Below are 18125 nucleotides of genomic sequence, written 5' to 3' on the forward strand. Positions count from 1 at the left end.
CACAGTATAATGGTTGATTGACTCAAATACTGGCAGACGCCACAAGTGTTGCCTATATTATGACGAGTATAACACTGTTAGGATTTCTGAGGATATGTTGTGATGCCTGCGGCTGCTAAATGTAGACTTGTTTGTGAACAGCAGTAGAAAGGACAGAACCAGCGTCTTGACGCAAGAATAAGGCACAAGACACGGGCAGCTAAGTCTTCCATGTTCAACATCTTAGTTCAGCATATCATAGTTGTAACATTTGCTCAAAGCACAAAACTAGCCTGTTGTTTGTTAGCTCACCATAAACTGAAGTAAGATTACTAAACTATTGTCTGGAGTCATTATTTGGTAACAATGACTTTTACTGACACCAAGTAAAGTCTTTTCACCAAAAGTTATTCTCCGTGAACATGAACGGATACATCAAATACAACAGAGTTGTTCAGTTATACTTTGCACGAAGGATACTTTACATTTAAGTGATCAAAAGGAAGAAATCTAAATGTTTTTTTTAAAGCATGTCTACTTCTTTCTTACTAAAATATCCTCAATCTAAAAGTAAGCAAAAAGTTTTCATTTCAGAAGTTCAGCCGCTTGATTCAGTATTTCCTACTCCTTCCCTTAACGTCCAAAACACACTAATGTAAATTACACGGTGAAACATGATTTCCCTCCAATTTAAATGTTACTACACAAAGACACTGAAATGTAAGCACAGAGAAATTAGGTGTCAAACTGCACTGACACAACACACAATGTGAAGTGCCAACATCCGAGAGAGCTAACACATTTATGAGTACATGGGGACTCTAATATAAACCTGTGGACAACTAATGGCTGGGTGTCGATTAGTTCACCTCAACTGTGTTTTGAACTTGCACGTCAGCAGGAGGTGTATCTAATGACTGGTGAGTGGCTCAGCCTTGAACAACACTCAGAGCTTCAGTTGTCACAACCTACTCTCTCATGAACACATTAGATAAGCATTCCAATTAGCAACTGTCTTGGTGGGTTCTATCAGTACTGACAAGAAATCGATATCTTCATAAGATGTTGATTGTGTGCTACTAGCTTGTCACTTTCTTTCCCCCTCAGTCTGCACCCTCAATCCAAACGTGGAGGCTGCAAATGTAGAAGGGATTAAGGAAGAAAGACCACAGAAGAATAGACTATGATGGTGACAGGTTGACGGATACCACAGAGGAAGGGCACTGAGTCCATCCAGTATTCAGTCAAAGGCTTGTGAGACTCTGCTTGATGAGCTTTCTTTCAAATGTGGGATGCCCGAGCAGTGGAGAATAAATTGGTTGATTGTAAATAGACTTATACAGTGGGAGGACAGAGACACACAGAGAGGGAGGAACAGCAGGGGGTATTTTGTGCCACTCTTGAAAAATGAGTCCAACTTTGCCTCCTTACCTCTAGTTCCCTTTCTATTAACTAGCCAAACTGTCAGCTCCCCTGTTATCTGATGGCTTCACTGGTGGAGGCAGAGGTGGGAGAGGACAGAAGAACACATGCAGAACTCTCCATTCATAGTCTGAATCTTTGCCTCTGAAAAAAAAAAAAACCAACAAAAAAAAAAACTTGTTACTGCCTCTTTTCAGCTTGAATGGAAGCGTTTTACCTCCCTTGTTTAAAAAAAGAGAGCTTCAGTGGTGAAAGGAAGACAAAAATAAAAAGGTCTGTGGATATTGGAGTCTTCCACCTTCCCTTGTGTCTCTTTCAGAGCACTTGAACGCCTGAACCAATGCAGTAGACAGCTTGAGGGAGTGGGGGACCAACTACGGGAGGTCTCTCTTTTAGAAGACAGATCTGTTAATTTATTGGACAGTTATGGGACTGAGGTTATTCAAAACGCTGTTATAATTCACACTATATAATAAAAATCTATTTTTCTTTTGTCTTCTCTTTTTTCTTTGTTTTTTTTTTTGTTGCCCTGATTCAACATAAAATAAACAGCATTTGCATGGTGTAAGTGATCACAATAGTTTATTTCATATTCAATATACTATTTGATATTTAGTATGCGAGTTAATCACGAGAAGATTGTGAGTGCAGTGTGTAAAAAACTTTCCTTGGAATGTTTTGACTAAACTCTCATTTAAACCGGATGGAGAAAAAAAATGAAAACATATCTCCAAGATAAAAAAGTAACCAACAAAGTCATACTCAAGTAGTAAGTCTTCCAAATGTGTATAATATGTATAACGTAAAGGCATTATTGCACATTGAACAAGATAATGACTTCCATTTGACTGCATTTCACATAAAATACTCAATAATTATCACTAAACCCCCACCTCCAACCCCCCGTCGTTTTTACTTTTTGCTATCTGAATACTTCGATCCATGCAACATGAAAATAAATATATTACTGTGCTGTGTAGAGGCTTAGTGCGCCTATACAATGACATGAGTGCGCTGCGGATGTCACGCGTTGTCCACAGAGCGGCGTTGTTTCTGAGGTCTGAGAGCTGAGGAGCGCGCTCAGTGTGAGCAAGTTGAGCGCAAAGCAAGCAGGCAGCTCTGCAGTTTGATGGGCGGAGGAGGGCAGGGCCCAAAGGCGCTGCGGTCAGGAAGCGGCTCAAATTACAGTCAGGGTGCTTGTGTGTGGGGAGGGAGGGGGGGGGGGGGGGGGGGGGGGTGACACCCACTAGAGGGAAGGAGGAGGGCGGTGTGTGGAGAGGAGAAAAAACCTAGTAAACCTGACAAAGCGTCTGAGAAACAGTGCGAACGAAGAGTGTCTGCGCAAGAGGGGAAGGAGACGTGAAAGACGCTCTTCTCACCGGGGGAACACACATTGATGGATTTAATGACATTCTGCACTGGACAACCATTTACTTTAAACATCTTCAGTCTCATTCCACCTCCGTAGTGGCTGCAAACTTTCTATTTAGTTGACAAGTGCGCTTCTCGGGAACGCTGGGCATGTTCTGCGCCCTGGAAGAAACTTGGTGACGGGGAGGAAAGTTTCGGGGGGGTGGGGGGGGGACGCCGACGACAGCAATATGGTTTTCCGAGCTGTTTTCACTGGATAAAGAGTGTAAACTCGGATTTCTCTGCATGGCACTGGACTACATTGCCATTCTGGTTTGGAATATATCCTCTGACCAGAGTCGATGCCGGCTGATTGTGGAATAGTAAACTGAAAAAAGGCTGCGCCTCAGATTTTTTTTTCTTTTGCTGCATTGTGGTTTTGGAGACATTCCACTCTCTGGATACAGCTCATGCTCTCTCCTCCCTTATCTGTGCATGCCAAAACAGAGATCTCCACGATTTTAGTCCTCCCTGGTAAGCATAGTCTGTTTACGATAAAACGCAGCTGGGAAAATCTTCCCCAGCATCTTATCTGTCAGTTTTTCTGCAGCCATTGGCTACTGGGCTTGTGCTTAATTTTTTTGGACGGCTGTTGGAAAAGCGAATTATTTTTCTGCCTTCCCTTGAATTGATATAGTCTTGTACCTATCTAAGTTACTTCCGAGAAGTCAAGTAACTTGAAGTTCCGTGTGAAGTTTCCTTTTTTAGATTTTCTGTTATTCAAAATGATAGTTTACTGATAACATACTTTTCTCCATCCTTCATTACACACGTTAAAGTTAAATCCTTTTTTTATTTCCTTTTTTATTTTACATGACGAGGAACCACACAACACCTTGCATCATCACTTTAGAGCCCATTAACAAGTGTCCTGGTTATTTATTACTTTGCTTAATTTTCTACATCGCATTTATGGTGCCAATTACCCCGTGACCGCAGTTGTTTTTCCACTGCTTGGTGCCGGAGCCCTAAATCACCGAGCAGCTCCAAATGAGCCCCCATTGTGGAAAAGCCAACTGATTTGAATTTCAATGGGAATTAAGGCAGTGCCAAGACATTTCATTCAAACCCCGGGTTTAAATGAAAGCTGTGCTCATGCATGGCGCAAAGTTCCAAAGGTCTGCAGTGAAGAGCGCATTTATAGTTGTTTTTAGTCGTTAGTATGCTTTTTCATTTAGTTTCATACCTGCAGAATAATCTGATCTCGTTGTACTTTAGGCAGTAATGTGGAGAAGGAATTATGTTTAGGAGCTATTTGTGTCTTGTTTTTGGTCCTGCAGAAGTTTTCAGACAGCGGTAAGCCCTGTGCTTGATCGGTGCACTGATTTGTTTACACCTCATTAATGATTTATTTGTCTTTGCCACCACAGTGTAAAATTAGAAACTTGAATTCCAACAAACAAACCGGCGCAATTCTCCAATAACGTTAGACGTCGGGGGTAAATTCAAGGATGCAGCTCCGACATCAGGTGCGCGCCCATCTCTGATGAATATCCACTGTAGCCCAGAGAGGTGAATTAAAGATAAATCAGCTCGTGCACGTTTGCATCTTCGCTCTCAAAAAGTCTAATTACATGTGACTTTGCGGGTGAAACCAATCGATTTGTCCAGCTGGAACAGAAAGTGGCGTGACTTCAGCAAAACCTCCAGAGACACTTAACTACGGCTGAACCGCAGATGTCTGGCTAAACACACTGATATGTGTGTGTCCCAGTACTGAAATATTGCATTTCTTTTAGAGTCGAACTAGTCTCGTAGGCTATTCAAGTCACGGGAATTCAATAAAAGTCCCAAACGAATGGGATCAACACGAAAGCAGTGGCTCGGGCAACAGGTCTGGCGCATCTGTTGCGCGAGGGAATAAAATAAATAATCTGGTGTATGTTCTGTGACGCGGCAGATCTTCAGTTAAAACATGTTTTTTATAGTTAATTAAGAAGAGGCTACAATGCAGCGTGGTAAAATGGAACAGGTGATGATGCTGGAGCATTTTTCCATGTCCGATTTGTGTGAAATTAAATAAATTTGTGAAGGCTGAGCTGTGGCAGCTGTGTGACTTGGAGACACCAAACTGGCTTGACTACAGCACAAAGATGTCTCTCAGTTGGCTTCTTTACAATGTATTTCAATGTATATGATTATAGATGAGGCGTAAAGGTAGATGCGCCGCGGTTGTGTGTCTCACAGCTTTGGTATGTCTGTGGTATGGCTTGTTTGACAGCATTTTGAAACGCTGATGCTTTCTCTCGCTCCATTTGTCTGCCTCGCTTTCTCAAAAAAAATAAATAAATTAAGAGGAAGGTGGTGCCAAAACAAGTTCTCTAGAGTGGATTAGGAGTATTCAATTTCAGCTGATATATTTTCTATGTTTTTTCCCCCTCTCCATTCTGCTCACTCTTCTGTCCTCCTCCTCTGTCATCGCTCTGCCTTCATTCTTCCACCTTTCCTTCTTTCTCTTTCACCCCACAGACCAGGTGATTGGGTGAATTCCAGTGAGTGACAGGCCGACCCGGCAGCAATTGATGGTTGGGCGGACCCCCTCAGATGGGATCAGTGTCCAGGGGGAGGTGGAAAAGGGGGGTATGGGGAACGCTATCAGCCTCTAACGGGATGGCCTCTTGGGTCTGGCTGCTGGCCACCATCCTACTGTCCCTTCTGACCGTCAGCGTGGCCCGGCCGCCCCTCACCGCGACCAAGGAGGAGGAGGCTACTTTGGAACCTGAAGGTAAGCAACATTAGGTACAGAAGGAAAAGAAGAGCCTGGGTGGTGAGGCAGAGGGGGGATAAAAGGCAAAACATTTGTGAAGTTTGATTTTGGAAAGTGGATGTAGATCTCTCAAGAGTTGGTGAATGTTTCTATCCTTTCTTTAGAGAACTTCACATTTATTTACTCCTCAGTGAGTAAAACATCCCTGACAGCAAAATGAGGATTTCATAGAGTTTCATCTCTCTGAAAATGAGCCATTTCTTAGGTGACATTGGTTTTTTATTTTCTGAAGTTTTGCTTTTCCCCTTTTATTTGCAGACAAAATTGGACTTGAACTTTCATGCAGTGAAACCAGGGTTTTCTAACTGTTAAACTTTAAAAATATCCAGAAAGTAGAAAGAGTAAAATTTAGATACAAATGTTGAGGTGATTAAGATAAATAAACAGAAGGGAAATAATTAACCTCAGCATAGGGATATGTTGTTTTTCTCACCACAAGGTGTGTGATTCACACTGTTTTGTTTTCCTTTGCTGATGCCTGAGCTGGTCCAGGGTTTGTTTGAGTATCAAAGCCAGGTTTGTCACCCTGTGTGGGAGAACCATAGGAAAAGCTGTAAACGAGGGTGGGACAGTGTTTATGCTGGCATCTCTCCCTTGCCCTTCTTTCCTGGAAAGAACAGAGATCAAGGAGGAAAAGAGAAAGTCAGATTCAGGGCTTTTCTTCCTCTGCATGTGTAACGTTCTTCTGCAAAGTTTGTGCATTAAAGTTGTTTTTACAGACTTTAAAATTCCTTTCAAGTAGCTAATCAATTTTTTTTGCAAAACCTTTTGTAAAAGGCTGTAGCTTTTTTCTTTTTGCTCTTTTTTCTGAACGGTTAGAGATGAGCTAATTAGTTGTTTTGGTGGATGGTAACCAGCATTCCACAGCCCTTTGTTCCCGGGCTTTAATCAGCATGCTAATTTTAAGTTAGGCCAACAACAGGGCATCACTTTTTAAGCCACATCCCCCATCTCTTTCACACGCACACACACACACACAGTGTAACTTGTCTTGCCCTTTGACCTAGAGGTCAGGTATCGTTCTTGCCTATCTTGATGAGAAGCTGCCCGAGCACTCCTCTCTTGTTGTTTTTGTTGTTCTGTCTCAGACTGTTTGGCTCCACGCTGGTGAGCTCTGAGCCCCACACGGTGCAAGCGCTACACGACATGGCTACAGAGATTACAGAAAAAAAGTTTTCCAGAGTTACACAGTCCTAAGGGAAAGTTCTAAGAGGATTTGTGCATATTTGACTTCTCCTTTAGATGGAGAGATTACAGAGAGCTGGTCAGCGGTGAAATCATGTGACTGGAGATTAAGTTGGTAAATCTGGGGGTCACATGATGAGAGGTAGAAAAAGGCACAAGAACCTACCTTATCTGATTCTGAATCAAGTTTGTTTTTTTGGTAAATTTTAGAGAAAACAGATGTTTCTTCTGCATGTGAGTGTGATAGAATCAGCGCGGTCACAGTTTTGTTTGTCACAGTTTGCTTCTGTTTCCTAGTCCTACCAGGCCCCACTGGTGTCACCTGTAGGACACAGATGTTAGGGAGACACGTTGGCAGGTCCTGCCCTCTCTGTCCTAATAACAACCCCTACAGAGATGTTTAGAATTTCTAACAGCCCCACCCCAGAAGCCTTGGTCACACTGCTGTCTGTGGGAGCAGAAATTGCTGTAGATGCATCAGATTGCATATCAGTGGTGTCTCTGTAGAGCCCACGCCTATACCCTTGGTGGCCCTCCTTGTTTATTTACCTGTTGCAGCCGTAACAGAAGAAGTGTAGCGAGCGCGTTGGTTGAGGCCTCCACAACAGGCCCATTGTTGTTGCTGCAGCCACCTCAGTATCTATTGGAGTGTTTACTTTGTCCAAGCGCTCTCCGTTTGCACAGTGATTAAAATACACTGACAGAGCTGTATTACAATGGCGCCGAATGCAGGAGGTGTGTGCATGCATGTGTGTCTTTGACAAAGGCATTTTCGGCTCTGTGGTGTGCTCAGGCCCCCTTTTGCATATAATGTGGAATGAATGTGGCACCAGGCATGCTGGAATGAGTGCAGCTGACAAAAGTCAGTTCATGGTTTGGCTGTGCTTTCTTGAGGTCCCTGCCAAACTCTGCTCTTGAAAAATGTTCTGATTAGCATGGGGGCAGAACCTCGAAATGCTTTAGTTTTTAAACAGATATAGGCTTTAGACAGACACAGGAATAAGATGCAGATCCCCAATAAGGATTTATTCCTTGGAGGAGTATCTGAATATAAAGATGGTTAATAACCCTCATGGCACATTTCTGTATGTATTTGCTGTCTTATTTTTGCTTCTACTCGTATGCTGTATTTCTAAAGTCATATTTACAATCATGTCAAACAGAACAGAGAGACAACATTTTTTTAGTAGAGTAGTTGTGTGTTTTGGATTTTTTGTTTGGACGGTATGTGAAGGACTTGCAGGCTTACCTATCTGGGACACTGTCCTATCTACACAGTAGGAGTGCGATTGTAAAAGTATAAAAGTGCCAGCTGGCCGATTAATGACACATAGTGTGCTTAGCTTTGGCAGTGAAACTGAACTCTACCCAAACCCTGCAGGGGGAGAGCTGGACTGAATATACAGCTTTCGCACAATGACTTTTATTTGCTTGCCGTTAACTGGTGTTAATGCTGAGGGTCCGAGTGTGTTTGTTTACCTTGGCTTGTCACTCCACCGCTCAAACTCACACTTGTCTGATAAGAGGCTGGGAAGATCTGCTACCTGTGCCAGTTTGTGCCTTAAGTCTCAGTCGCCAGTGCATGGCTGGACGCAGACAGGAATTTCTGCTGGCAATGACATGGTTTTGGATGATGGAGGAAAAAGGAAAATGTTGAAGAAACCTAACAGACAAAATGAAAAGTACACAAAGACACTAGTTTTGAAAATAAACTACAGAAAGTGCTGCAGTTTTCTGATAGGAGTGAACACAAGTTTTGCGTCCACTACACATGAACTGTATATAGTGCTTAAGATAATAGACTTAAAAGGGCCACAGTTTCCCACAAGTTGTAATCATGCAAGCTAACTATGATATTTTTAAGGCTTTGTTAGAGCTTGAGTAATTAAACATGTTCAAGTCATGGACAATAGACTATTTTACAATTAGAATTGAGAAACATGGAGCGTGCCAGATAACTTTAAAATACAATAATGTTGCAGCTGTATTGTATATTTCTATCTGTGTCACATTCTCCAGATTAACCTTTACTAGCCAGAGCCAAGTAGTTTTTCTGAGTGTCTCTCGAGCTTCCACATCGGAGGATTATTTGAGCTAAGGGGTATCCAGTGTAATAAAAGGGTCAAGTGGGGTTCTGGGAAGGTCATGATGAGGGTTTAAAAGAAAGCAGAAGGCTCTAGCCATGGAGCTAAGGGGGATTGTAATGTGTAGAGATGTCAGAGAAGACAGAGCGGAAAAATTGTGACCATGCGAGGAGGTTACAGAGGACAGCAAATCCATGTCTCTGTGTGCAAGGAGATGGATGGATGAAAGTAAATTTTCTATGATCAAAATGAGGAAAAACAAGTGCTGTTGTTGACTACTTCCTCGCCTCTTTTTGCAGAGAAAGGCATGCGGGCAAACTGACATCAAGGGGCTGCTCCAGTGAGAATTGCTTGCTATGTTTTTTCCACACTCAGGTTGCGAGACTGATTGTTGTCGGCTGAGATAGTGCGAATAAGGATGAAGGGGTGGCGAGGAGAAGGCAGTCTAAGGAAGAGACAGAGAGATGGGCGTTTGAAATGGAGATGTGTTTCAGGAGAGGAGAGATAAAATGACAGTGATGAAGGAGGGAGGGAAGAGAAGAGCTGTTTGATATAAATTGAGAAAAAAGTCAGTGTGTATTTGTGTGTAAGATAGACCCTACTCCTTAGAAACCTTGCAGAGATGAAAAGGCTGTAGTTAAATATTTAAATATTTAAAAACTTTTCATCTCAGCATGCATCCCTGAACTTCTCCCCATTCACGTGGTCCGTGGCGTGCATGTGTGTTGTACTGTCACATGTCTTGTGATAGTACAACTCTGTGTTTTCTCAGCTTGTGTCTTGAGGATCTTTGGTTCTGCATTCACAACGTTTGTGTGCGTGCATCTGCCTGCTTGTCGCAGGTTCCCATGAAGAATCAGGTATGCTGGAGAGGTGTCAACAGGTTAGCAGAGGGTTAGGGTTAGGTCAGTGGGGTCACGGATGGGAGCGGGGGTTGACGATGTGTGGGAAGCAGGAAGAAGAGGGGAAAGCGGAAGGATAGAATGAAGAAGAAGGAGGAGGAGTTGATGGAGAGGGACAGATGGACACCGTAGAGATAAGACGATGACGACAGAGCTAACACCCGCATGCTTTCTAGAGTCAGATGCACCATTTGGAGAAATTCTTTTCCCTCTGATACTTTTTCTACTTGTTTTCTGTCTCTCTTTCTTCACAGAGCTCACACACACACACACACACAGACACGTATCACCTTTCTATGAATCATGTCAGTGCCCTCCCTTTCACTTCAGTGTGATGATTCAGTGTATGGTGTGTGTTTTTGTGGATGTATGTTCCAGGTGTTGGATTGCTACACTAGCATCATTGCAGGGCTCAAGTTGTCCACACCTGCTTTTTTTCCCTGCAGGTACCTACAGTACTGTGTTTCCTTGCAGCTACAACGTGTCTAAATCTTTAAAAAGAAAAACCCAAATCAAAGAACAGAAGGTAGAATTTGCAGTTGTGATAATACCAAAGCGAAGGCCTCCGGTGTGGAAAACCACATTGTAAAAAGTTAGCAGAGAGAGCTCCCATCAATCAGCACAGACGCTCCGCCTCTTATCAGACCACACACTCAGTCCTTGGTGGCAAGAGAGGGGTTAATTATTTCCACTTCGAAGAAGAAAAATGGAGGGGAAGAAAAAAAAAAACAATGGGGGAACTGTACCTGTCTCCTCGCCCAAGGGGAATGTTTAGAGGTTTGCACACATGCCTCAACTACTGGCTTGCCGCTCAGTGACTTTCCCTTCCTCTAGAGGCTGGAGTCTTTGTGTGTCTGTGTGTGTGTATGTCTGTATATAGGTATACTTCGCATTCAATGCACACATAGTGACCACAAATAATGGGGGTGGGATGTTGCTGACAAAGTGTGCAGCGGTGGGGAGTTCCACTGCCATAATTGCACCTATCAGACTTCAGGCAAACACTCTACATATACCATCATCACTGGCTTCTTTTGTTTGCTTTTCCATTGCTGCTACTTTCCTCTCTCAAATCCGTTTAATCCCCTTTTACTTCTGCCTCTTTCCCTTTAAAGAAAACAGACACTTGTGCACTGTTGTGGACATTGTTGCACTGCAGTTAACAGGAAAATTTGACTTTGTTCCAGTTTTTTCTCAGAGAGTCATTGTGAAGAGTTTTAACATCTATCTGCATGTGGACTGAGAGAATGTGTACATGGATACGATAAAGTCCCTTCTGAAGAAAAAGTAAAATCTCATCTACGTACATTCCCAATGTATCAAAATCCCCTTGTTCTGTCCATGCAGTTGTCAGAGGACATGGTGTACACACATGCACTCACAAGCAGACTTGGTGTTTCTCCCAGAAATGTAGGTTTTATGCACTTTGGAGTGGAGCGCTGAGTTTTTTGCTCTCTGGCTTGGCTTGCCTGCAGATCCTCCATGGCAATGTTATGAAACAGTGAAGAAGCAGGAGATGGAAGACAGAAAAGTCAGAGCCGAGGCAAGTTCTAGGTTTCGTAGCTTAGGTGCGCCATCAAAACCAGAAAAATGCCAAGAAAAGAGTCCAACTCCCACCCCTTCACATCCCCACTCCTCCTCACATCCCCTGCCTGACAACTGCTTCCGCCCTGGACCTTTCTGGCTGCTTTCCTTTCTGACAGGCAGACGTGCTGGAGTTGTATTACTTTTTTTTTTTTTAAAGCTGCAGAGATCTTTCTGCACTGCTGGTACTCACTCACACACGCTGGCTGCTTGGTATCTACACTGAAAGGGGCGGGAGGTTGTGGTGGGATGCCTCAACACATTGATGGCCAATTCTTACTTGCTCGTATATTATCGATTGCTTTTATTTAATTTTATTTTTTTCATCAAACATGCTGCTATGACCATAACTGCATGCACAGACTATATGCCAATCACACTGAAGACTTGATAACAGAGCAGGGTTTCCATGATTTCCATTTCAAATAACTGGGATTTTGTGGTAATATGTTGGTGTGATGGTTTTTAAAAATGGGGCTCTTCTTCTCCTCCCAGCACAAGTTAATTTAAGTGCATCCACTGGGGGTTATGTGGTGTTTTGTTTCTTACACTGGCTTGTTTCTTCCTCTCCCACTACTCTTTTCTCTTTTCTCCTTGTGCACCATCTTCTTTCAATTCGTCCATTCCCTCTTTCCCCCTACTTCAACCTCCCCCTGCTCCTACCTTCATTTGCTCTGCAGAAACATCGAACAAATACCAAATTTCTAAGCCCACGGTGTGCTCAGTGCACCCGGGGGAGGTGCTGAAGCTGAGTTGCCCTCTGCCGGCGACGGGGACCATCACGTGGACCAAAGATGGCAGCTCTCTGGGCATGAACAACCGCACGCTGATAGAGCAGGAGGTGCTGCAGATCCGTGATGCCACGCCCAAGGATTCGGGCCTATACGCCTGCACCAGCGTGGGCAAAGACACGGTCTGCTTCATAGTCAATGTCACAGGTGAGTCAGGGAGCAGGCCGGACAGAGCAGGACAGGAAAGGTCAGGACAGTACAGGAAGGTTGGAGATTAAAGGTTGAACTGTGCTTGGTTGAGTTCAGAAGTGGCCATGGCAAAGAGCTTAGTGAGTGTGTGTGTGTACAGCAGCAGCAAAAGCATGCAAAATAAAAAACGAAAAAGACTCCACTGTGCTTTTGAATTTGTCAGAATGTGACATGGAAATTTATGGAAGCTTTACATTATGTCTGTGTATGGGTTGTGAAGGGGTGGCAGTAACCGTGGTTACTTTGTGCAGATGCCATCTCATCGGGGGATGATGAGGACGATGGAGAGCGATCGGAGGATACTGGGGCGGATGAAGTGCAATTAAGTGAGTATAGGAGGAACAAACAGGGGTATGAAAGAGTCAGAGAGCCCCTCCCTGACCAGCTTCCATAGATTGGATGCTCTGAAGCAAGACACCTGAAGCGGACAGTAGTGACCTGTGGATGCACTGACATGACTGTGTCAACTCTGCTTCCACAATCTCTATTCTGCCCTTGAAATGCCCCTCATGATTTGTATCATGAGGAAGTACAGGAAGATGCAGCCCTACGCTACCTTCAGGAACCCATTTTGGACACAGCAAAAAGATAAAACGAAAAACTTTTTAATTATTGTTTAACCCCTCATAAAAAGCTAAAAATCATATGTAGCTTGGTTTGCATCTGGTAGAAACAAAACGGTTCCTAACACTGTCTGAACATAAGTCTGGAATTCTTATCGTGTTAGCCAAACACTTATAATAGCTTGATCCTTAAGCGAAATAATCTACTTAGCTTGGAAGTGTGTTTTAGCTCAGTTCAGGCTATGCAGTTAGCATTGAGGTATTAAAAAGCGGACAGTCTGTGGGCTTTCACCATCCAGAGGAGACAGCTGTGAGCAACACCCAAACTTGCCAAATCTAGTCTTCACCCATGTCTCTGCGGTTTCATACTGCGGTCTAGGCCTATGCTGTGAGATTTTGGAGTGTGTGTACATCTGTGTCTTCCTTGTTAGACGCTCAAGGGAATACAGGGATTCCTGAGATTCCTTCAGCTTGTGTCTCGCAGGTAGTCAGGCCTCATGGAGCCAGCCAGTCAGTCAGCTGTGCTCATCCATTATGAAAGACACCCATCTGGACCCAGTTACCCACCTGGACCCAGTGTGTGTGTGTGAGTGTGTGAAAGGGAAAGTTTTACCCAAGTTTGTCGGTGCAGTGGCGAGGTAGTAACGTGTTTATGCAGCCGCACACATGCCTGCTTTCACAAACGCACTCACAGAGAGGGGCTGAAGTAACGACGAGGGCTTCCACATCTTGTTAAAATTCTCCACACGCACTTCGTCTCACCGTGAGTTCTCCTCCTCCACTTTTGGGCTGACTGTAATTGCCTGAAATCCATTAAATAAGGGGGAGAAAGGGGAGCTCAACAAGAAGAGAAAAAAATGGGGGAGAGGGAAAAGATCCAGGCACTCCGGTGGTAATAAGCTGTTTGAAAACAAAGGGAAAGCTGTTCTGGCGGTACAGTTGCATTTTCTCGTGGTGCATGCTTCTTAAAATTCAAAACTGAGATTATTATTAAAAGAGTGGGGGAAGTAGAGATGAGGAGGAGTGGGGAGTTGGATCAGCACCTAAAGTTCTCGGAGCACGGCGCTGAGACTTGGCTTTGGGCTGAGGCCTGGAGCGAGGAGGGGGGCGCATGTATGCGTGGGAGGGAGAGGAGAGAGCGAGATGTAGCTTTATATCTGTGGCTTTTAAATTTTTAAACTTTGCACAGAGGAAAGAAAAAAGATAAAACTTATCCAGAGTAATGTTGTTAGCAGTGTGGGTGTTATTGTAGGACACATGGAGGAATCTCTGCAGGGATCTGTGAGGGGGAACTGGGTGTAGGATGGTGGGTGGTGGGGTGGGGTAGCACTGATGTCATGATGAAGTCAAAAAGCCACGTGGAGTTTTGCTCTCTAGATCCTCCTGTCCTTTATTTACATCGTTATTCATTTAGCCTTTTTCTTGCAGCTGAAGGACACATTTTAAGATTTTCATAGACCGATCACAGACGATTGAATATTTGGTGTAAAATTCCATGTGGAATTAACATAGAAACAGTTCTGAATATCCATTTAGATTTTGGTGCAACTACACTCCTCTTTCTGCAGAGAACCTTATCATATGATAAATGAATGCACAGTTATACTGAAGTGACATTTTTATACAACTATGATGTCTGAACTGCAAACTAAGAATCCATTTATTCTGTATACTTCTTCAAAACATGTGTGAGACAGTTACCTCAAGTGCTCCAGCGTCTGCAGTAATTCTGGCCCTGATGTCTGACTTTTCTTCTTTGGCAAAGAAAGTCAATACTTTTAAACGAAGGCTTTCTCAGCTTTTACCTTAGTGTCTTTGTGCAGCTGGGGTATAGCCTCTGTGGTGACTGCGCAATGATATGACAGACTTTGGCTCAAAAATGTCATCCTTCGATGTCAACTGTGCATTTCAACTCTCCAACTCTAGTTGCTGATTATGTGAGTCGAGACATTTGTGGGCTTCCAAAAGAATCACCTTAAAGTGCACCTAAAAATCTGAAACAGATATTTCTAATTTGTGAATCTACTCTGCATCTTAGGAAATGAGAATCTTGGCTCTCATTTTCTTTTTCAACACAGCTCGTTGGAGCATAAAAGGATAAACAGCCATGATGGCTCGAGATGCTGCAACACTGTCGATCGATTCTGATGAAACCTGTCATACAAAATCTCGATTTGTTTTTAACGCAATAGTACTGATAAATAACTCAAGATTATTTCATTTTTGGCATAAAGAAACGCTGCCGCAATAAATGCTGAGCTCTGAGCCGCTTTCAGGCAGAGAGACATGCAGGGTCTGATGAAAATTCAGAGATATATGATTTCTTACAGCATAAACATTCTTAAAAGTCCGTAAATCACGAGTTCAGCTTACATAGATTAGCAGTGAACAGGAGGACACAACAGCTTAACAAGAAATAATTTCAGCAGAGAAATACAATTCAGGGACACTGGATTTAGCTCTCTGGAGAAGAGAAAAAATCTTGACTCAGCGCCGGAGTTAGATAACCTCAGCTCACCCCAGGCCAGCTAAGGATAAACAGCCGTCCGAGAGTGGGGATCCGGATGTACAGGGCTTTGGGGGGGTGGGGGTGGCGGGGGCTTCCTAGAGGCTACAGCAGTTTTGCCAGCGAGAGTTTGGCTTCATCTGGAGGGAGGTCTGAGGGTGACATCGTCTGAAGTGCTGCCCCTCCGGACAGAGAGCATGGGAAACAGCACTGCTCACCTTTCATGTTCCAACCTCCTCCTCCTCCAACCAGGCTTGCCAGTTCGGGATCAGAGATCGTTTTTTGGAGGGGCAGCCTCATGGTTGGCCACCTTCCACCTAATCTATCTCCGTCTGAACGGATGGAGTGATGAAAGGCAGAGTGAGCAGAAAAAAAGGGGAGCGGCCTGAGAGGTGAAGATGGAGGGAGATGTGGGCAGATAGTGAGAGTGAGGGAATAGAAGAAGGGGGGATGGCTAATTCTAGTTTGAGCACTTACTGTATGCATTGATTCAGGAAGGAAGAGCAATGTTTACTGACTTTACCATCCAAGTATGCTCAGCATGTCCGGTTGTTCGTGCCAGAGAAAATGATGAGAGGTGTCTGATAGTATGCAGATTGGACAGGCAGGAAGGAGAGTGGGGAGTGGGAGACTTGAAGCAAATATTCTCCTGGGGAGGGAAATTGTGTTTGGAGGTTATACTTCAGTAGTTGAGTCAGTAGTGGTGTTATCTGTGGATATTCCCTCTGTTCCTTGTAGCCCTGCCATACGAGGAGGAAGTAATGATGTGGAGGACGGTTTGGGTTGTTGTTTGACTTTGAGTTTCTCTTCCCCTCTGAGTCCCATCTGCTTAGGCAATCATGCTCCCAGGTGCAGGGAGAAAGGGAGGGTTGGGGTTGTTCAGAGGGAAATCCAGCTGACTGAGGGACAGAAGTAGGGAGAAAACACGGAGTTGGGGAATGCACAAAACATTAGGAAGGCAACGTTTTTTCAGTACTTGGGAGAGTGTGTGGCTGTTTGCATTTGATAAAAATCCAGACAAACGTGTGTATTGAAAACTCTGAAATTCTTCACTAAATCTGACATTCATCTTCTCCCCTGACGGCACATAATGATTTTCCAGGGTTGATAAGCATCCCTGTCCATGTCATCCATATCTAGCCGAATGACAGGCAGATTAACAGGGTAGCTGTGGTAATTGGAGGAAGTGGAGGGAGGGAAAAAAGCTGCTAAGTGGAATGAGATCAAATTGAATGTGATGGTCTGGTTACCCTCTTGGCAACGCCCAGGCACATTCTCCCTTTAGAGCTGATGTTCTTTCCCCCTCTGCAGCACCCTGTAGAGCTCACAGGAAAAGCGTGTGTTTGTGTTTAGCTGTGCACCGTGAGCTCTGTGAGGTCGGGTTTTGCAGACGGTCGGTCAGACAGTGTTGCCAAGAGGGTTGGGGTGGGGGGTGGGGGTTAAGAACAGTTCAAGTTTGGTTCTTCTTCTATGTATATCAGAATTAGCTTGTCCAGGACCCTGTAGCCGAACAGGAATTGACTGAACACCGCCTGTTATCTGGTTGTAGGTGCTCCATATTGGACCTCGTCAGCAAAGATGGAGAAGAAGCTGCATGCAGTGCCAGCTGCCAACACAGTGAAGTTCCGCTGTGCTGCAGGAGGCTACCCAAAGCCCAGTCTGCACTGGCTTAAAAATGGCAGACCTTTCCGCCAAGAGGACCGCATGGGAGGGTATAAGGTAGGATAAACAGTGATATATCAAACTTTTTATTACAAATGTCAACTCAATGCCTCCTTTTGCTTTTTACTACTTTCTGTGCAACACTTTTTTATTTGCAGGGGTGGGGGGTCCTGCCTCCTCCTGCTATTATTCTCTTACTGTCCTTTCACCCCTTTTCCACCCTTCACTGGAGGGACGTGAGCAGAGAGGAGACAGGGTTTCTGGTGTGAAATTGGAATTGCTCATCCGTGCACCTCTTCTCGCTGGGATACTTTGCAGAACTTCTCACTGTAACCTGAAATGGTTCTTTGCCCCCATCAATTAGAAATGTAAGCCCAGGACTTAAGGGTTAAATGCCCTCAGACAGTAACGTTTAGAGAGAGTAGTCAGTGTCAGGGTTAAAATGAGTTCAGAATGTTAGGATAACTCAATCAGGGAGAACAGGTCCCACCAGCTTTGCTTGGAGACTTGTTGTTGAGCTTTTTTAGAGCCGTTTTATTGTTCATCTTAATGTTTTGTTTGGGTTGCCAACTCTCAGTTTGCAGTACCCGAAAAGTCGACCTGTAAATCAACACTAACATTTGTAATTTGTACTAGATTAATGATAAATTTGTTATTCTGTCAGTTGGATTATAGGTGCTGTAAAAACACATGTTTTCATGCCACACAAAATAAATATAGTAGATAGATAAGATAGATAGGTGAAACAATTGCCATGTTTAAATGCTCTTTTTGAATGAAAATGGATACAATTGTTGCAGATTCACTTGACTGTATATCCTAGACATATACTGATGGAGTGGAATAACAGTTTCAACTGACAGTTACAAAATTAATTTTTGAAAAGAGCCAGTGATGCTGAACGAGTCTGACGGTCCTGGTTAATAACTGATGGTTTATGAGGAAAAGCGTCTCCCTGCCAGGAAAGTTTAGCACCAGAATCTGTTGATATAGCTGCTAATGTTGCTTCCCTTTAGCTTTCAGCGAGTTCATTACACCTAAGACAGAAAACAGCCACGGAAATTACAGTGTCAGCCTGTCA

At 43.8% G+C, this 18125-nt stretch overlaps 1 protein-coding gene across 6 annotated transcripts in view; it reads left to right on the top strand.

The window, feature by feature from the left end:
- The first annotated feature begins 2674 nt into the window (after positions 1 to 2674).
- fgfr2 (fibroblast growth factor receptor 2) overlaps positions 2675 to 18125 on the top strand; it is a 36940-nt gene continuing 21489 nt past the window's right edge. For 4 of the 6 annotated variants that reach the window (XM_072391326.1, XM_072391328.1, XM_072391325.1 and 1 more), the window contains exons 1-5: positions 2675 to 3285; positions 5281 to 5536; positions 12014 to 12271; positions 12565 to 12639; positions 16932 to 17101. In XM_072391326.1, the coding sequence (XP_072247427.1) occupies positions 5356 to 5536; positions 12014 to 12271; positions 12565 to 12639; positions 16932 to 17101 (684 nt within the window). In that variant the 5' untranslated portion in view covers positions 2675 to 3285; positions 5281 to 5355. The remainder of the gene's footprint in view (positions 3286 to 5280; positions 5537 to 12013; positions 12272 to 12564; positions 12640 to 16931; positions 17102 to 18125) is intronic. The other 2 variants (XM_072391329.1, XM_072391330.1) reach the window with 2 other exon arrangements.

The sequence above is a fragment of the Leuresthes tenuis genome, unplaced genomic scaffold, assembly GCF_036924035.1.
Source record: "Leuresthes tenuis unplaced genomic scaffold, fLeuTen1.0.hap1 SCAF_8, whole genome shotgun sequence".
Taxonomy (NCBI): Eukaryota; Metazoa; Chordata; class Actinopteri; order Atheriniformes; family Atherinopsidae; genus Leuresthes; species Leuresthes tenuis.